The 21578-nt window shown below is 38.3% G+C and overlaps 1 protein-coding gene across 2 annotated transcripts in view; it reads left to right on the top strand.

The window, feature by feature from the left end:
* The window catches only part of TOM1L1 (target of myb1 like 1 membrane trafficking protein), a 49608-nt gene that overhangs the window by 13585 nt on the left and 14445 nt on the right, over positions 1-21578 (top strand). For both annotated transcript variants that reach the window (XR_008375461.1, XM_053568304.1), the window contains exons 7-11: positions 110-226; positions 10227-10360; positions 14664-14721; positions 14961-15072; positions 16386-16482. Coding sequence is in view for 1 of the 2 variants with exons in the window: in XM_053568304.1 (XP_053424279.1) it covers positions 110-226; positions 10227-10360; positions 14664-14721; positions 14961-15072; positions 16386-16482 (518 nt within the window). In the remaining variant the exon portion in view is untranslated. The remainder of the gene's footprint in view (positions 1-109; positions 227-10226; positions 10361-14663; positions 14722-14960; positions 15073-16385; positions 16483-21578) is intronic.

Here is a 21578-nt window from a genome sequence, read left to right as displayed (position 1 = left end):
TTTGCAAAGCGTTTTCTCTTCCAGCACATGTCCTATGGGAGCAGCAAAGCAAGTTGGACATTCTCTGTGTGTCATACGTACTGACTGGTGATTGTGTTGCATTTTGCAGATTGGAAAATTGCATAGTGAGCTAGATATGGTGAAAATGAACGTGCGCGTGATGGCCGCCATATTGATGGAGAATGCGCCTGGGTCTGAAAACCATGAAGACATAGAGCTTCTGCAGGTGTGATGTTTCCCCTCTTGCCAGAGATAATTTATTATAGTTCATAGCCTTGGTCATATACAATCCAGTCTCTAATTGTTTTAGGTATGTACAGATTGCCTCTACATCTGTCTATTCTGTAGATACATTGAGTACCTATGATGTGGTAGGGGATGTAGAAATGAGGAGGAGGCTGTTCTAGTCCTCAAGAACTTACATCTAGTGAGCAAAATTGGTTTACATAACAACAAACATAAGTATTATAAATTTGTTGAGTACATGGTGGGGTCATGAGTGAGGACAAAGAGAGAGGTGAGGATTTTAGGAAAGGTATAGGTGGAGGCAGTACTCAGGCTACAAAGGAATAAAGAGACAGGGCGTTTGGACATGAATGAGCACGTGGAAAAAAACCATGAGTCAAATCTACCGCCCCCCATGCCTTTTTCTGGGTCTGTATATGCATATACGTTACTTTTTCTTTCTGCTGGTTTGTTTTCCTAATTATCAATTTTTAATTTTAATATTTATTAATTTTAGGGGAAGTTAGAAAAAAATCACTTTCTATGTCTTTTCCTTCCAAACCCAATGATATTTTGACTTTTCTCATATTCCTACTTCTCCTGTTTGTGTTAACTTTCATTTAATTTCTTAGGTAGTTAGTAAATAACATTTTTCTCATCCTATTCTTTCTTTTTTTTGAGACAGAGTCTCACTGTGTTGCCCTCGGTAGAGTGTTGTGGTGTCAGAGTTCACAGCAACCTCAAGCTCTTGGGCTTAAGCGATTCTCTTGCCTCAGCCTCCCAAGTAGCTGGGACTACAGGTGCCTACCACAATACCTGGCCATTATTTTTGTTGCAGTTGTCATTGTTTAGCTGGCCTGGGCTGGGTTCCAGCCCACCATCCTGGATGTATGTGGCCAGCACCCTACCCAATGAGGTACAGGTGATGCCCATTCTCATCCTATTCTTATTTGAAAACAATACATTGTAAAAATCTCCTGAGCAACGCTTCTTCTATATCAGGGCTGTCTCCTTGAATCATTTCTTTCCTTGCTGAATTGCTTCCATGTTAGCAAACTTAGGTGTCAGAGACTTTGAGTGTGTGCAAAAATGTCTTTTTGTTGCCTTATTAAGTGCTAGTTAGTTTAGCTGGATATAAAATATTGGGTATAAAATTCTTTTTCTTACGTCCTTTGAAGAGATTACTACGTTGTTCTCATGCACGCAATAATGGTGATAAAAAGTGTGGTATTATTCTGATTCTTCTTTGTTTTATTCTATTTTTTCTAGTTGCATTTGTTATTTCTCCTTACCTTATTATTTCTGAAATAGCTCCATTCCCTGAGAAGGCTATGTGTGTATGCATGTGTATTTACTTATCTTTACTTATCCTGTTTTTAGCAGTTGATAGGTTTTTTTCCTTATTAAATTATGTATATTTTTAATTCTAGAACAGCTCTTATTGCCTTTCTACCTTTTGTTCTTTCTACGTTCTTCTTGTGGAACTTTTTTTGGACAATGAAACTTCCAGTTGAACTCATCTATCTTTTAAAATTTCTTTTTTGCTTTTCATCTCTTTGTCCTTTTGTGCTATAGATATGGGATAATTTCTCTGTGATACATTTCTCTGAAACATAGTGCATCAGGTTGTCTATTCAGTCCTTCTGATAAGTTTTTTATTTCAACACTTAGATACTTTTTATTTAAAGAATAAATGCAGGGCGGCACCTGTGGCTCAAAGGAGTAGGGCACCAGCCCCTTATGCTGGAGGTGGCGGGTTCAAACCCAGCTCCGGCCAAAAACTGCAAAAAGAAAAAAGAATAAATGCATTTGTCAAATATAAATATATTTCATTTTTATGTTACTTATATAAATAATATAAATATAGTTTAAAGATATATTTTTAAATAATTGGATTTTTATAATAATTCTTTTATTTCATGGTTGTACTTCACCTTTCTTAGGATACTAAGTATTTTTTAAGATGCCTTTGCTCTTTGCTCTCTGGCTTTTCCTTTGCAGTTTTTTTTGTTCATCAGCTCTTCAGTTTCCATTTCTCAGATGTCCAGCTGGATTGCTGGGAGTAAGCTCAGTTTTGTGTGCAATTCTCTGCCAGCTGGTCTGCGTTTTCTGCTGACCCAGCTGTCCCGTGGAAAGGGGAGGATGTAATTGCTGCTGCTGTGCTTAATACTGTTTCCAGATACGGGGTGTCAGCATGGGATAACTGCTGGAAGGTGCTGATAGCTGGTCTTCTGGATGGTGTGCTTTCATTTTGTCCCCTGGAAGCTTCCAGTGGTTAGAAATAATACCCATTCTGTCCCAAGCATTGGAAACATTACTCCTATCTTAGCTGTCTGGCCTCAGATAGAGAAAGAGGTATGAGCAGGGGTTACATGAGGATGGCTATTAGAATTCTCAGGAAAAAATTCTATTTTCCCTCTTTCCACCTAAAGCTGAGGCTGCTATAGCATTTTCCTTTATAGCTAAAGTTTCTCTGACTCTGGCTTATATCAGAGGTGGCCACATAGAAGTTCTAGTTGCACGTAGGCATTTTTTGCCCCATCTCCCTATCTTGTTCAGGCCCGGGGCTTTGTCATGTAATCATTAGAGATTGGCAGACGCGTGCCTTTGAGCCCGGTGCCTTTGTTGCTTCTCACATCTTTGGATCCTCTTTGGTTTTCAGCCTTTGAGGATTTCTCATGCATTCTTGAAAGTTTAGGTATGCATTTTAAGAATTCTTTTTTATAATCTTAGTAACTTGAATGAATAAAAACTAAATTCTAAAGTTAAAAAAAAGAATTCTTTTTTATATCTTATCCAACATTTTTAGGTATTTTGCTATCAGAATGTTGAATATAGTGCTATGCAAAAACCTAAAAGCTCTAGTGGGTTTTTTTTTTTTTTAATGGAGGTGAAAGTCACAGAACATAAATTTAACTATTTTTAAAATGCGCAGTTCAGTGACATTTATGTACATTCGTGGTATAACTATATCATCTGTTCAGTTCCAAAGAATTTCCATCACCCAGAAAGGAAATCTCATGCCCACTAACCAGTCCCTCTCCCTTCCTGTCTTCTTCCATATCCAGAAAACCATCCATCTACTTTCTGTCTCTGGGGATTCACATATTCTAGACATTTCGTATAAATCAGACCATACAGTAAGTGGCCTTGTGGATCTGGCTTCTTTCACTTAGTATAATACTTCCGAGGCTCACATCTCATTCCTTTCCTGACCTGCTGATATTCCACTGTATGGATATACCATATTCTATTTATCGATGCATTAGTTGATAGACATTGTTCCTATCTTTTGGCTGTTGTGAACAATGCTGCTGAGAACATTCATGTACAGGTTTTTGTTTGAATAGTTATGTTCGTTCACTTTTGAGTGTCAACCTAGGAACAGAATTATTGGGCCATATGGTAACTTTGTGTAACTTTTTGAGGAATCATCAAACTGTTCTGCGCCATAAATCATGCCATTTTATATTTCTACCAGCAGTATAGGGTATGAGGGTTCTAATTTCTCTACCTCTTCACCAACATTTGTTATTTTTCCCATCGTGTTTTGTTTTTATTTTTTTAAATAGCCATCCCAAGTAGTATCTCATTTTTGTTTCAATTTGTTTTTCCCTAATGGCTGGTGATGTCGAGCATCTCTATTACAGCTTTCTAAAGGGTAAGCCAGATATGTTGTTCCTCGCATGAAACCTGCCGGTGGCTTCCCCTTACACTTGTAATAAAACCCGTTGTCTCTACTCTGGCCACAGACCTCCCTGCTCATCTCTTGGCCCCTCTTTTTCCACGGTACATGCTCACTGACCCCCTTTCCCTATTCCTTGAGCATCCTCAGCTCATTCTTGCTAGAGAGCTATATCATCCCTGACTCTCTCGCTTCCCCATCTTCAAATACCCCGCTTTGTCTTTTCATTCCCGTTTCAGGATGTTACCTCCCCCAAGAGGTCTTCTGTTCTCCTGTCATATCACCATTCTGTTCTCTGCCTGGCACTTGTGAGTCTGAAACATTTCTTGCAAAGGTGTCAGCAATCTGCCTACTGGAATGGCACAAGGCTTGTCTTACTCACTGCTCCTGTCTGGCTCCCGGGACGCAATGTAATCACTCAGTAAAAATACTCTTAATGAATCAGTAGATTTTTTTCTCCCTATATTTTCTACGGTTTTAATTTAAATCTTTATCCTTGGCATGACAGAGAGATTTTACCTTCATTCATTTTTTTATTAGATGGTTATTTGTCCAGATAACATTTACTAATAATTCAGACTTTCTCCAATGATTTCAAATGTCCCTTTTTCACATACTGTAATATTTTAGTATAAAGTTGTCTTTTGGAGGCTGTTCTGTTCCCTTGGCCTATTTGTGCCTAAGTTGGTATCATACTATTTTAATGTTACTCTGAAGATGTATTTTCATGCCTTGTAGGGTATATGAGTCAAAGAGATGACATACTTTGTTGGGATAATTTGAAGAAAGTTTGCTCAAATTGCTGTTTATTTAGCAAGATATAGTGTTCAGAGAAACCAGACTGGCTAAATCACTAGCCTGGACTATTAACTAATTTCCCTAGAAGAAGGAACTTTTGCCAGAATCCAGTGGAAAGAATAGTGCGGGGAGGGCAGCCTTGAGGGCAGTGGTGAAGAAGTAGAAAGATTAAGTATTCCGAGTTCATTCTCTTCCCTTCCTCCTGTTTCCTGCCAGCACGCCCCACTGGCTGAACACAGACAGAAGTCAGAGGATCTGAGATGCGGTCCCTGCATGCCCAGCCCCAGGGCACAGAGTAGGGCCGAAAGTGCAGACAGTGGGTCTGGAGGACAAAGGAAAGGTGTCCAGCACACCTGAGAGGCATCACTCGCAAATTTGCTGGCTGCTCTTTCACATAGACTTTACTAGTGAGCGACCGTAGTCTTATCACAGCATGTGTTAACATTAAACCAGCCTGTGTACTTGGAACCTCTTCCTGTTTTTTTTTTTTTTTTTTTTTTTTTTTTGTAGAGACGGTCTCACTTTATGGCCCTCGGTAGAGTGCCATGGCATCACACAGCTCACAGCAACCTCCAATTCCTGGGCTTAAAGCGATTCTCTTGCCTCAGCCTCCCAAGTAGCTGGGACTATAGGTGCCCGCCACAACGCCCGGCTATTTTTTGGTTGCAGTTCAGCCGGGGCCGGGTTTGAACCCGCCGCCCTCAGTATATGGGGCCGGCGCCTTACCGAATGAGCCACAGGCGCCGCCCCCTCTTCCTGTTTTATCTGTTTGTGCTTATCTTCTAGTAGCTGTCCTGTTTCTTTGGGACCTGTTTCCTTCCATCTGAAATCTAATACACTTACATGGAATCCCCTCTCTTTTTCGCCAGTCTATGCTGAACAATTAGATCCTGAAGCCCTGCTAAGTAAGGGGGAGCTTCTGCTCTTTGTTACTCTTAGGCAGTAAAATCGTACTATGCAGTAGACATTTGTTCCCACTAATGTGTTGCCTGTGGACTTTGTCCTTTGTTAGGGGTGGAGCCTGGGTTCCTGTAGTCGGTCAGAGTGGAGTATGATGATTCTGAGGCTGCATGCCATCTAATGAGGGTGGTAATGAGTATAAAGTGGCTGCTCTGTCATAGGAATGAAGAGCCGCAACTTGCATTTTCCTTATTTGCTGTCTCGGCGTTGTGTACTCAGCTCTGGACCACCTCACTCTTATCTTAAAGAGCTGACTTTTCCTTGATACCTCCCACTTCAGTCTTTCTTATTTTCTGCCTAGCCCCTGTAGGACAAGAAAAGAAGAGAAAGAAATGCTTTAGACTGCTGCAGAATAAAAGGAACTCGAGACTTTGAAAATACAATTAGAGATAACATTACCTGAACTTACTGGAGAAATTTCAAATCATGGCAATGTAAAATCTTTAGGAACCAGTTGAGGAAAAAACTTGGCTGGGGGGGTGCATTTATACTCCCCTGACCCTTCATTTTTCTTTACCATTCAGAAACTTGTATTAAGAATGGAACAACTATTTGCCCACAGGAGAGAAAAACAAATAAATTCAAGAAGTGGTAGAGGGAGCGGGTGGGGGGTGGTGGTGGTAAGCTCCCATCTAACGGGCACAATGTACGGGCATATGGCACACATCCTGGGTGAACTTGGACTTTACCTAACAAATGCAAATAATGTAACTGATCGTATGTACCCTTATACTAATCTAAAATTTTAAAAAAGGAGTGGAAGGAACTGTTAACATGATTGAGTCCATCTCCCTTCCTTTACAGATGAGGCTGCATGTTTGGAAAGGGAATGATTTGCCCACACAGGGGCAAGTGATGGAGCTGGAATGAGAACCTCGTGCTGAGCTGTGTTCTCTCCATCGGACCAGCTTGTTACTCATTTTGTTTCTCACCCAAGACTGACTTCCTAGTATAGGCCACTAACCTACTGTCTCTTTATCGGGGTATGTGTTAGCTCTCAAGCTAGATGGGAAGCAATTCAAAGGCAGTCGTCAAGTCCTATACTTTTAAATCTATCCCAGTCTTTCGTATGCATGTTTGGAGCACGTGTTTCGCACCCTAAATGAGTTTATTAAACATCTGTTGAATTGATGGATACTCTTTGTTAAAGAATGAATGACTTAGGAGTTACCGCACACAAAGGCAGTAGAGAAATAAAATGTAGGCAATATTTTAGTTGGGAAAAAGAGTCAGAGGGTTCTAATAAGTTAATGATCTTCTTGAGGATTATGTCGACAACTAATTTATCTTTCAGCCAAGGCCCATGTTAGGAAAAGGAGCCCGTGGGAACAAGTTAAAGCGAGAAGTGTTCAGTTCTAGAGGGGGCAGGGCGAGTTTCTAATCTGAGCAGACAGGGATGTCCTCTGTGTCGCTTGTGGTCTTTGAGGGGAGAACTAGGATAAAGGAAATACATTATGGGCTGACAATAGGGATAATACTACCATATCCTTATTTCCAGAGATGCTTTCAAACAAATACATTTCTTCCTGTTTGTGCTCCTTCCAGGGAGATGTTGAGCACTTTTATGTTTCTTTTTATTGCATTGCCCTGTGTTAGTGAATGTGGGGTGGCTGTAATTGGAGTTGAAAGTGCAGAGGGATCTCATTCCTTAATTCCGGAGCGCTCTGCAGAAGTATAGGAGCCTTCTGGGTGTCAGAAGAGGAAGGCTTAATGAGCTCCTTTTTATTTTGCTCTAAAGACCCAAATTGATCATTAAATTCACTTTAACTTAGAAGCCTATGTTTATTTTTATATGGTGGAAAAGGAGGCGATTCCAGGGCCTCCGTGGTGGACATATGCACCCACAGCTGTTGCTCTGTGCTTTGACTCTGAGCTCCCCCTGGCTCCCCACATCCCCAGCCCTGCAGGTGCCTGCTGTGGGGAACTCTGACCCATCCTTTTTGTTGATGGTGCTTGATCTATGCTGTTTCCAGGTGGCTTGGCGCTCCTCTGAGACAGACATCAATTGCAGAGATCAGAGTGGGCTGTCTTTTGAAGAGGTTTTTTACATTCTGCTTTGCAAACCTGTTGAGAGATGGGGTGTTCCTTTCATGTTTCCCTTCCATCTGTCTCTGGAAGAGGCAAAGGGAGTGTCTTCATGTGACCGGTGACTATTGATGTTGTCTGCAAATTCATTTCAAATTAATTTCTACATTTTTGTCACAGGCATCTATCTAACAGCCATTGTATTCCCTTGATCTTGACATCGCTCTTGCAAGGCTGCCATTGAGCAACAAGAGAAATCATTTCTGTACACTCTCTAAAGCAAGAACAAAGGAAAAGTTTTCATTCATCCTGGGGGTAATATTAAATGCCATTCTTAGTTCTCTCCTTTGTATAATATTGAGTGCTGGGTAATAGCATGAGCATTACAAGATTGTCTACATTATCTAGTTGAGTTTCTAGTGATACCTCAGCAAGCAGCCATAAGACATTTACTATAGACATGGTGAGGTTTCAGCTACACCATTGTCTAGTCTAACAAAAACCCATAAGATAGTTGCTATCATCATATTATAGATGGAAAAAAAACAAAAAATGGGTAAATTTAAGCCATATTTCTGAAACTCCCATATCAAGTATGTATATGGAAGACGCCTTTGACCTACTGAGTTCAAAGTCTTTCCTGTTGGCAGGAAACCTCTTAGGAGGCCATAAATAACCTAAGTCTAGCCTGTCACCTGTCTTTGTTTTATTAGAACATGTCCACTCCCTTTGTTTACATTTTTTTTGAGATAGAGTCTCACTTTGTCAACCTCCGTAGAATACTGTGGCATCATAGCCCACAGCAAACTCAAACTTTTGGGCTCAAGCAATCCTCTTGCTTCACTCTCCCAAGTAGGTAGGACTACAGGCGCCCACCACAACACCCAGCTATTTTTAGAGACGAGGTCTGGCTCTGGCTCAGGCTGGTCTCAAAACCGTGAGCTCAGGTGATCCACCCACCTCAGCCTCCCAGAGTGCTAGGATTACAGGCGTGAGCAGTCACTGCACCTGGCCTGTGTACATATTCTCTAGGGTTGTTTGCATGTGACAATGGCTGAGTTGAGTAGTTGCAACAGAGACTAGATGGCCCACAAAGCAGGAAATATTTAACATCCGTGACTTTAAGAAACACTGCTGATCCCTACGCTATAGAGGCCATTGTCTTTAACAAACAAGATAGATTTCCTGGCTGCGCATTACAAGTACCAAGAGTCTATCATCTATCTGTCTGCCTCCCTCCCACCCCCCAAATTTATTTCATTTTATCTTTTACGTATTTTGTTATTTTGTAGAGAAGTAGTGGCTTTTACCTCTTGGGTCTAAATGCCAGTTCGTAATAGTTTGATTTATTTCGTTGAAGAGGTTTCCTGTCAGGGGTCTTCTAATATAATAGATTGTTTGAGATACTAAATGGTTTTATGAAGCATACATTTGTTTCAGCAGGCCTTTCTTTTTGAGGGGAAAAAGTCAGATAATGTAATTGTGTGGCATTTCAGCAAGTTCTTTCATTTTAAAGGAGAATCTCTTTGTGTTTTTGCCTCATGTTAATGTATTATTACATGACAAATTCTAGCCAGATGGACTTGAAGAAATATTAATATCAGTTTTCCAGGCCTCAGGTTGTTGGAGGCTTTGCCTAGAAGGAAGTCAGTTATAAGTCAGTGTTTTTAAATGTCCATGTACATGAGAACACATTGGGGTGCTTATAAAAAAGAAATACATACATATGTGTGTGTATATGTATATATAATATATATATATATAAATTTTTTTTTTTTTCTCAGAGCCTTAGCCCTAGAGATTCTGACTCAGTAAGTTTGCTATAGATTGCCTCCAACACTTACGAGATAAAACTGGTTTGGAGGATGGAGTCATGGCTTAATGCACTGATTCTAGGTAGTCCAGATAAGGGGATCATCCATGACCCGTTTTTTAATCCTTGGTCAGTTTACCTTGGAATTGATACAACTATAAACTTTAAAAGTTAAAGTACAACGTAACAAGCAATAAAATAATGTCACAGCAATTGAATGTATTTTAACTGCTTCCTCCACTACCACCAGTAATAACAATAACATTTTATGTTTATGCTTTATAGTTACAAAGTTTATTATTACCTACATCTAATTCGATTTCCATGTCAACCCTTGAAGTAGATGTGGCAAGTGGTATGATTTTCATTTATCAATGAGAGAACTGGGATTTAGAAAACAGATATTTTTCTCCCCAGTGTGCCATAGCTAATAAACAGTGCATCTAGAATTCCCACCCAACACTTCTAATTTTAAGTCCAGCGTTACTTCCAGTATATCAAATTGTTCTTATAACCAGTTTTGATTTTTGGAGGACAAATAATCATCATATAACCCACTGCTTTGTGATAGGAGAGATGAGCTCTTTATGGCTCAATACTTTGGTCGTCTCCCATAGGTGACTCAGCATGGAGGTGATTGCAGGTGTGTGCAAGGTGGTGAGTCAGTTGTTTTGATAGACCATCCCATGGAAGAAGAAACCTCTCTCCTTTCTTTGACAGAAACTTTATAATACGGGTCGGGAGATGCAGGAGAGGATCATGGACCTGCTCGTGGTGGTGGAAAATGAAGATGTGACTGTGGAGCTAATTGAAGTGAATGAGGATTTGAATAATGTCATCCTTGGGTATGAGAGGTGAGCAGGTGGGATGGCCTCCCCAGCCTCCAGTTCTAGTGTCACCACCAGGAACTCAGCATTATCATTAGGCTGCCTGCAGGAAACATTTCTTAGGTCCTTATTCCTCAGTGGAAGACATACTAGCATTTTGGATGGGACAGTTTCCCTTCAGTGTGTGGCACCTGCTCTGTAAATGCCAGAAAGATGTTTCTTAAACTGACATTTCTTTCTTTCTTTCTTTTTTTTTTTTTTTTTTTTTGAGACAAGTTCTTGCTTTGTTACCCAGGCTGGAGTGCCGTGGTGCCATCATCATTCATTGAACCTGAATGGAGATAGGGTCTCACTATGTTACCTGAGCTGGTCTCAACATCAAGGCCTCAGGCAGTCCTCTAACCTCAGCCTCCCCAAGTGCTGATATTACAGGCATCATCCAAAGATGCACATTGCGTCCTGAGAGGCACAATTCTGTTGAGAATTACTGGGAATATTTAATTGCCGAGTGGCTATATTTCTAACCAGTTGAAAATGAGGCAAGTCTTATATAAGGGAAAGAGGTGAACAGGCCTGGGTGCAAATCTAGTTGATGATTTTGGTATGTTGCATAACTTTAATAAGACTTAAGGTTTTTAAAATCCATTAAAAAGGATAATATCTATTTGGATCAACTGAGTTTGTTTGTTCTTTTTTCTTTTTTTTTTTTTTTGAGAATTAAATGAGATAATTTCTCTAATAGCACCTAGCACAATGCTAGTACATTGATAGCCCTTAAATATGAATTTCTTATGTCCTCCCTATTAATATCCCATTAAGCATTTTAATTTATTGACTAGATTTTTTCAAAAGATTCGGTGAAATAATACCAGAAGCTATGAAATGGTAGTTTCTCTCCTTCACTATCTTCATATTTATTGCCTATTAGGGACGGGGACAAGAGCACTGACTGACAATCTGAGCCCAGTGACATGTTTTCTTTCTTAGCACTGAACAGACTCATGTTTCTTGCCCTTTATTTTCCATGGAACAAATCTTTGTCAATGGAAAAATTTTCCAAAGAAAATCACATGGATTTTAGTATAGTGCTGCCTTCTGGTTTTCATTTTGGAGAATTCCACTGCAAACCCTAAGACCACAGCCTCCAGACTTCCTCTGAGGGGGAATGTGTGTTTATTTGGCCTAGACATGAGAAGATTGGATTACTGCCATGAACAGCTCATACATGTCCTTGAACCATGTATGCCACAGCAACTGCAGAAAATCGTGTGATTAAAACACTTAAGTCCTAAAATTCAGAAATTCTTGCCTCTAGGAAAGATACTAGTCTGGTGTTTTAGTTTTCTATGGCTACTATAACAAATTACCACAAACTTAGTGGCTACAAATAACACAACTTAATTATCGTAGAATGATAAAGTAAGTTCCTTAGGTTAAGAGTCCAAAATGGGATTCCCTGAGCTAAATTCAAGCCTCTTAGAGGAGAATACAGCTCCTTACTTTTGCAGCTTCTATAGGCTGTCCACTTTCTGAGATTGTCCCCTGTTCTGTATGTTGAAAGCCAGCAGTGTCCAGTTCAGTCCTTCTGACAGTGTATCACTGTCACTTCTGCTTCTGCCTCTTTCTTGCACATGTGAGGACCTTTATGTGACTACATTGGGCTCATCTGTCAGTCCAGGATAATCTCCCAGTTAAGGTCAGGTCACTAGCAGACTTCCTTCCACTTGCAACCTTAAATCGGCCCTTGCCGTGTAAGCTAACACATTCACACATTCACAGTCAGGTTCTTTTGACTACAACATGGATGTCTTTTGGGGAGGGAGGTATTATCATGTCTATCACAGTCTGCTCTCTGGTCTCCAAAGATGCACATCCATCCCACATATGAAATAATACTTATTTCCCCCAAGTCTCCACTCATTTTATCTAAAGCGTAGTTGAGCAAATAGAGAAATTAAAATTTGTTACTCTGAGCTTGATCTGGAAAGTTGTTCATACGCAGGACATAACTGACTAGAATACAAGAAATCAATATTATTACATAACTTAGAATTAAAGTCATGCATCTCAGAAAAATTCTTAACGCTAAGGTGCGTATGCTTTTCACTATAAGCTTTTTACACATTAAAGTGTTTGGGCGTATGGAGTCAAGGTATCATGGTATTAAGTTATCAAGTATGAAATGTCCAATGTCTTCCTTAAGTACTAAATTTGACAGTTGATATCTCTGTCATTTCACATTGACACGAGTGTGTGTGTATTTTATCATGAAGGCACATCCTCATTCTTTTGAACAGCACATTTTGGCTCGTGATTGTCTTTCAGATTTTTCTTTAAGAGCAATCTTTGTGAAACCATGAATGAGTCAGAACTTTGTGTTATTTCTGATCATGAGTTCTGCTGTGCAACCATGCAGCACACACACCTCGAAATAGCTACAAAGTGTTTGGGAAGGATGTAGTTAATCAATGCACAGTATGTTCATGGTTTGAGACATTCCCTTCTGGTGATTTTAATCTTGAAAATGAACCATGTGGACGACGTGAGACCAAGGTGGATAATGATAGGCTGAAAGCTATAGTGGAAGCAAATCCATCTCAACCGACGCATGAATTAGCAACAAGGTTTGATTTTACTATTTCAATAATATTGGATCACTTGAAATAAACCAGCATGGTGAAGAAGCTTGACAGATGGGTGCCTCATGAATTAAATGAACATCAGAAGAGAAATCGTCCCAAAGCGTGCATTTCTTTGCTGTCACAACATAAAGGCGAACCATTTATACTACCATATTGTTACATGTGATGAAAATGGATTTTTTTTTTTTGACAAATCATAAGCATTTGGCACAATGGTTGAAGAAAGATGAAGTGCCAACTAGTCCAAAGCCAAATATTCATCAAAGAAAGCTAATGGTGTCTGTTTGGTGGTCCAGTGTTGGTATCATTCACTATGGCTTCATGAAACCTTGTTAATTGGTTATAGCGGATGTCTACTGCAGCCAGTAGGATGAAATGGTGAGGATGCTTGTGACTAAGCAACGGAGATTGGTCAGTAGAGACAGACCAACCCACTTGCAATACAAGGCCCAATCACGTGTCGCACAAACAACGCTGCTCAAACTACAGAATCTGCACTGGGAAACTCTCTGTCATCCACTGTGTTCACTAGACTGCACCAGCTGACTAGCACTTCCAGGCTTTGGACCTGGAAGAAAATTTATTTATTTTTCTGTTTTTTTTATTTTGTAATTTTAATTTAGAAAAAGAATTCAGTTCTCAACAAGCTGTGGAAAATGCTTTTCACAATTTTATCACCACTTGCTCTCCTGGCTTCTTCATTGCTGGGATAAACAAGCTACCGTTGAAATAGTTTAGATGAATACTTTGATTAATTGTACTGCCTCTTGTTTGAGATAAACATGATAAACTGAACTTTTGACCTAATAGTAATACTGTACGTTTCTAAAGCAAATCCGTTTGAGAAACTTTTCCACATTCATCTACCTGTACTATCTATTTTTCTATTTTTGCCTAGAAATTAGCTTTCTCAGGAAATGGTTCAAATGTTGTTATTCCCTTTTAGCAGACGGAGAACCAGGATTTAGGAAGTCTTACCTGTCATGTAGCTATTAGGTAATAATGTTGATACTTCAACCTTGGACTTCTGCCTTCAGCTTTTCTTTTACATCTAGTCTCCTATTGATTTCACTGCTCCTCCTTTACCCTCAGTGGACAAGCAATGTAAAATTAAAGTTGTAATCAATATTTTTTGGTCTTAAGTTATCTTATAAAAATAAATAGTGGAACAGTGAAAATACTTTAAATGTGTTTGAAAATTTAGAAAATTATTTGTAATGGAACCATCAGAAACAAATATTTGAGAATAGAAAAATGGTTAAAACTATGATAGATTTAACAAGGTGAAATGTTATAGCCATCAAAAAATAGTATTTTTGAATAGAAAAATGCAACATAATCAGATTAGGACACAGAATTAGGTAAGGTATAATTTCAAGTAAATTTAAAAATAGATTCACTAATAGAAGAAATATTGGAATACTATTAATAGGGTTAGTAATTTCTGGGTAATAGGATTATTATCAATTTTTAAAAATACTTTTCTATTTTCTCGCTATTTTCTCTAAGGGTATTCTGTAAACTGGAAAAAAGTTATTCAAAATATTTTACTGGGAATTGAGTAAAATTTTACTGGCATGAGCTGATTGGCTTCATTTCTTAATATCTGAATATTAATAATTATTGAATTTTATAGCATTTTCCTATATTTTTTCTTTTAAATACTTGTGTTTTACTAATTTAAACAGGTTTAGTCGAAACCAACAAAGGATTTTGGAGCAAAATAACCATAAGGAAGCTACCAATGTAAGTGTTTAGAAATATTATAAAATAAGTAAACGAACAATTCACCAATTATATAGTAAGAAGCAAGGCTTACCTAAAACAGTCTCATGGAGACTGCATTGACAAGTTGGTGTGGTTTTGGTGGTAAGGAGTAATTACCTTAATAATGTTATTAAGGCAATCCTATGGGGAGAAAGCCAAGATAAATTATATGACACATATTCTTTTTCTTTACTTTTGTTTTTTTGCTTTATTTTCAGACTACCAGTGAGCCCTCTGCCCCGTCTTGTGACCTCCTGGACCTAAGTCCCAGTTCTGTTCTCCCTGCTCAGGGAGAACACAGCACCAGGAACGCTGAGTTTCCAGACTTAAGTAAATAAGCACTCAGGCCTTTCAGACCAGCAGAAGAGCTTGACATGAAACAGTTCTCCTTAATTCATGATTAAATGCTACCTGAGAAGGACTGAAGCCAGTGTGAATATCAGAGAACTATGTCAGGAGATGTAACTATTTCCTGGCACATGGTTAGAGTGGGATGTGTCTGGGGGAAGAGAGGAGGCCCTTGAAATTCATCCTCTTGGCTTAGAATCTTATGGGATCTACCTGACCTGCTTTCTAGAGGTTGCTCAGCTTGATGGTCAATACTTAAAATCTACTCTGAACCCATATATTATGATCACTGGGTTTTTCTGCCATACCACAGCATCAGGAAAGGGAGTATTTAATGCAAATGAAGAAATTCAGGACTTAGAAGGAACGGATCCATGTAGTGGTGAAATGTAGAGGAAAATTACGGGCTTTCAAGCCAGAGGAGTCCAAGTTAAAAAACCAGTTCCGTCGCTTCTTAACCACCCATCCTTTAAGACTTTATTTTATAAAATGGGAACAATGGTTGCCTTAAGGGTTGTGATGAAGGTAAATGAACCAACATGCCCATAACACATTTTATAAACATTCATGAAAAATGGGGATTACCTACCTTATTCACCTTGTTTATCTTCTGTCCTTATGCTCAGGAAATATTGGTAAATTATAAAATAAGGGCAGTGAAAAAAGCTGAAATACAGAAGTTTTACCAAACTCAAGTTATTTTTTCTCTCACATCATCTGGTGTTTCCAGAGTAAAGATATTCAATGCCACTGAATTTGTGGTTTTCTTATAACTCCCCCATTTCTAAAATGTTGGCTACTAGCTTATGTAGGGCCAATGGGATGTGGAGAGTCAGTTACATTGGAGAGTTTTCTTGAATTTTCCCCAGGAATTTTCACAGGGGAGAAAGCAATTACTCCCCTTGGATATTTCACTTAAGATTATGGTGCTTAGAGCTTGAGGTGATGGTAGAGCTCAATATATATATACCATAACTTTTTATTTTTTGCTGGGCAGAACTTTTCCATTCTGGATCAGTTTGGGATTTCAGAAAACCCAACACAACAATATCTGTTACGTATATAACAAACTACTTTTTTGTCAGGGAACGTGCGTCTTTCTCTCTTTCTCTCTCCCTCAAATGATGCCTTTTGACTTCTCTTAGAGGAAATCTCATGATTTCATGACAACAGAAGATCTAAATTAATCTCTTTAATGTGGTTGGATTTTTTTTTTTGTGTGTGTGCTGTGGAAAATCCAGCATAACTAACTGACACAATGTTTTAAAGCCAAATGAGTCCATTTTGTGTTCTAGATTTCAGTTCTCCAAGTCCTGATGTAACAAACCACTTAATACCCAGTCTTCATCCACAGATGGATTTGCTAGCCTTGGAAAACACAGAAACACCCCTGTAAGTAACACTACAAAACTAATACCCTGACATTCTGATTCTTTATATTTAAGAAAACATGGCACAATAGGGGGAAAAAAAAACAAAGACTTATAAATCAGAAACCTGAGTTAGAATCTCAGTACTACTGCCTATGAGCTGTATGACTCATAAATCAGAGACCTGAGTGAGAATCTCAGAACTGCTGCTACAAGCTGTATGACCTAGGATGAGATACCTAGACACTGTGAATGTTCATTTTTCTTCTAAGAATACTTTCTTAAGATTCTTAAAGAGATTTGGTGAGATGCTGCATGTAAAACTCCTAACATAATAATACATAATAAGCCTTTAACAAATTATTTCTAGTTTTTTAGTGGTAACAGGAGGTGGGGGGAGAGGTCAAATTCCCATTGAACAGGAGAAGAGACTGAGACTTCCTAGTCCCTTCTCTATCCAAAAGAATAGATCTTTGCCAAGTTCATGTAGCTCGTAGGTAGCAAGTCTAATGAACTGATGGTTCATCAAGAAAGAAATATTGATGACCCAGAAACATATGCAATGATGTTCAACTTTACTTCGAAGTGGAAATTAAAACTCCCATCTGGCATTTTTTTAAAGCTTCTCAGATTGACAGAAGTTCAAGTATTTGATAACATACCTTATTGGCTTTGGGAAGACAGTTCCTATCACAAAGTTCTGCAACCCTTAAAAGGAGAAAGTGGCAGTATCTATTGGAATGACAAATGCATTCACCTTTGAACCTGCAATCTTATTTCAAGGAATTTATACTGTACTTATAAAAAAATTAGGTGTTTACAAGATCATGATTTACAACATTTTGAGCAATAGAAAATAATTGAAAACAACTCAAGTATCCATCAGTTGGGGACGGGGTAAATAAATATCTGTATAATATATAATACAGCTGGGGGGAGTAAAAAGTATTGAAGGACGATCACCAGCATATTTATTGCAAAAAGAGAAAAAAAGGTGTACAGTAGTATGTGTTAAATATATTTGTGTCAGATGATATGAAATAAGAATACGTATTAATATTTGCTTCTGTTTGAAAGAAGAAACTAAAAGAGCGTGGTTACGTAAGTTCAGGGAGCGGCAGAATAGAGTAAATACAATGAAAAATAAATAGAAACTGGATTTGCCTTATGCCAAACCAGGTGTCACTTTTTCCTTTTAAATGTATATATTTTAAGTAATGGGAAATACATTTCCATGATTTAGATATCAAAACAATATAAAAAGATATGTAAGACAATTACTAATATCTTCCTCACCTCATTCTTCCTTTCCCATCTGCTGTAGTGTCACACTTTGCTCTCACCCAGATAATCACTTTACGTCAAAGTGTCTGTAGGTAAATATGGATATGATTTTTTTTTCCATTATTAAATAAAATACAGCTTACTACCACTCTGTTCTGAACTTTGATTTTGCTTAACAACATATAGTGGCAGTGCTTTTATGTCAATGGAATTAAGATTTTTTTAAGTTTCCATGCATTTTTTTTAATTAATTAATTTATTTTTTATTGTTAAATCATAGCTGTGTACATCAGTGCAATCAAGGGGTACAATGTGCTGGTTTCATATACAATCTGAAATATTCTCATCGAACTGTTCAATGTAGCCTTCATGGCATTTTCTTAGTTATTGTATGTAGACACTGTATTCTGCATTTAGTAGGTTTCACCTGTACCATTCTAAGATGCACCCTCCACCCTAACCTCCACCCCTTTCTTCCCCTCCCGTGGCCCTTTCCCCATATTCTTGTGCTATAGTTGGGTTATAGCCTTCATATGAAGGCTATAAATTAGCTTCATAGTAGGGCTGAGTATACTGGATACTTTTTCTTCCATTCTTGAGATACTTTGCTAAGAAGAATATGTTCCAGCTCCATCCATGTAAACATGAAAGAGGTAAAGTCTCCATCTTTCTTTAAGGCTGCATATATTCCATGGATACATGTACCACAATTTGCGAGTCCATTCATGGGTCGATGGACACTTGGGCTTCTTCCATGACTTAGGAATTATGAATTGGGCTGCAATAAACATTCTGGTACAGATGTCTTTGTTATATTGTGATTTTTGGTCTTCTGGGTATATACCTAGAAAAGGAATTATAGACTCGAATGGCAGGGTCTGTTTTTAGATCTCTAAGTATTTTCCAAACCTCCTTCCAAAAGGAACGTATTAGTGTGCATTCCCACCAGCAATGTAGAAGTGTGCCCTTTTCTCCACATCCACGCCAACATCTCTGGTTTTGGGATTTTGTGATGTGGGCTACTCTTACTGGGGTTAGATGATATCTCAAAATAGTTTTGATTTGCATTTCTCTGCTGATTAAGGATGATGAGCTTTTTTTCATATGTTTGTAGATCGTGCATCCGTCTTCTTTTTTGCAGTTTTTGGCCGGGGCTGGGTTTGAACCCGCCACCTCCGGCATATGGGGCCGGCACCTTTCTCCTTTGAGCCACAGGCGCCACCCAAGCATCTGTCTTCTTTAGAGAAGTTTCTCTTAAAGTCCTTTGCCCACCCTGAGATGGGATCACGTCTTCTTTTCTTGCTAATACGTTTGAGTTCTCTGTGGATTCTGGTTATTATACCTTTATCGGAGGTATAACCTGCAAATGTTTTCTCCCATTCTGAGGACTGTCTGCTTGTTTTACTTACTATGTTCTGGGCTGTGCAGAAGCTTTGTAGTTTGATCAGGTCCCAGTAGTGTATTTTTGATGCTGCTTCAATTGCCTGGGGGGGGGTCCTCATAAAATATTCACCCAGGCAGATTCCTTCAAGAGTTTTCCCTGCACTTTCTTCAAGTATTTTTATAGTTTTATGTCTTAAGTTTAAATCTTTGATCCAGTGAGAGTCTATCTTAGTTAATGGTGAAAGGTGTGGGTCCAGTTTCAGTCTTTTACAAATCGCCAGCCAATTCACGCAGCACCATTTGTTAAATAGGCAATCTTTTCCCCACTGAATGTTTTTAATTGTCTTGTCAAAGATCAAATAACGGTAAGTAGCTGGATTCATCTCTTGGTTCTCTATTCTGTTCCAGACATCTACTTCTCTGTTTTTGTGCCAGTACCATGCTGTTTTGATCACTATCGATTTATAGTACAGTCTCAGGTCTGGTAGCATGATTCTTCCTGCTGTGTTTTTATTGCTGAGTAATGTTTTGGCCATTCAAGGTTTTTCTGATTCCATATAAAATGAAGCATTAGTTTTTTCAAGATCTTTAAAATATGACAATGGAGCTTTAATAGGAATTGCATTAAAATTATGTATTGCTTTCGGTAGTATAGACATTTTAATGATGTTGATTCTTCCCAGCCATGAGCATGGTATGTTTTTCCATTTGTTAACATCTTCAGCTATTTTTTTTCTTAAAGCTTCATAGTTCTCTTTATAGAGAACTTTCACATCCTTTGTTAGATAAACTCCCAAATATTTCATCTTCTTTGGCACTACTGTGAAAGGAATAGAGTCCTTGACTGTTTTTTCGGCTTGGGTATTGCTGGTATATATAAAGGCTTCAGATTTATGGGTGTTGATTTTGTAGCCTGAGACATTGCTGTATTCCTTGATCACTTCTAAAAGTTTTGTAGTAGAATCTCTGGGGTTTTCCAGATATAGGATCATTTTAACTGCAAAGAGTGAAAGTTTGACCCTATGTGGATACCCTTGATTGCCTTTTCTTCCCTAATTGCAATAACTAAAACTTCCATTACAATGTTAAAGAGCAATGGAGACAATGGGCAACCTTGCCTGGTTCCTGCGCTAAGTGGAAATGATTTCAATTTAACTCCATTCAATATGATATTGGCTGTGGGTTTGCTGTAGATGGCCTCTATTAGTTTAAGAAATGTCCCTTCTATACAAATTTTCTTAAGTGTTCTCATCATGAAGAGATGCTGGGTATTATCAAAAGCTTTTTCTGCATCAATTGAAAGAATCATATGGTCTTTTTTAGTTTGTTTATGTGCTGAATTACATTTATAGATTTACGTATATTGAACCAGCCTTGAGAGCCTGGGATGAATCCCACTTGGTCATGGTGTATAATTTTTTTGATGTGTTGTTGGATTCTGTTTGTTAGGATCTTATTGAGTATTTTAGCATCAATATTCCTTAGTGATATTGGTCTATAATTTTCTTTTCTAGTTGGGTCTTTCCTTGGTTTAGGGATCAAGGAGATGTTTGCTTCGAAGAATGTGTTGGGAAGTATTCCTTCTTTTTCTATATTTTGGAAGAGGTTTAGTAATATAGGTACTAGTTCTTCTTTAAAGGTTTGGTACAATTCTGACGTAAAGGCATCTGGTCCTGAGTTTTTCTTTTTAGGGAGATTTTGTATAGTTGATGCTATTTCAGAACTTGATATAGGCCTGTTCAACATTTCCACTTCATTCTGGCTAAGTCTTAGTAGGTGGCGTACTTCCAAGTATTGGTCGATTTCTTTCAGATTTTTATATTTCTAAGAGAAAGTTTCTTGTAATACTCATTAAGGATTTTTTGAATTTCTGAGGGGTCTGTTGTTATTTCATCTTTACTATTTCTGATTGATGAAATTAGAGATTTTACTCTTTTTTTTCTGGTTAGGTTGACCAAAGGTTTATCTATTTTATTGATCTTTTCAAAAAATCAACTTTTGGATTTATTGATCTGTTGTATAATTCTTTTGTTTTCAATTTCATTTAATTCTGCTCTGATTTTGGTTATTTCGTTTCTTCTGCTGGGTTTGGGGTTGGAGTATTCTTCCTTTTCCAGTTGCTTGAGCTGTCCCAGTAAGTTATTAACTTCCTCTCTGTCCATTTTCTTGAGGAAGTCTTCCAGTGCTATAAATTTCCCTCTTAGGACTGCCTTTGCAGTATCCCAGAGGTCCTGATAATTCGTGTCTTAAATTGTCGTTTTGTTCCAAAAATTTGGTGATTTCCTTCTTATCTCATCTATAACCCATCTATCCTTCAGCATAAGGTTATTTAGCTTCCATGTTTTTGTATGGGTATGCAGATTCCTGTTGCTATTGAGTTCAACTTTTATTCCATGATGGTCTGAGAAGATGCAAGGAATAATTTCTATTTTTTTAAATTTGCTGAGGTTA

The sequence above is a fragment of the Nycticebus coucang genome, chromosome 18, assembly GCF_027406575.1.
Source record: "Nycticebus coucang isolate mNycCou1 chromosome 18, mNycCou1.pri, whole genome shotgun sequence".
NCBI classification, from domain to species: domain Eukaryota; kingdom Metazoa; phylum Chordata; class Mammalia; order Primates; family Lorisidae; genus Nycticebus; species Nycticebus coucang.
The sequence above is the reverse complement of the archived record's forward strand: the minus strand, read 5'-3'. Positions and strand labels throughout refer to the sequence as shown.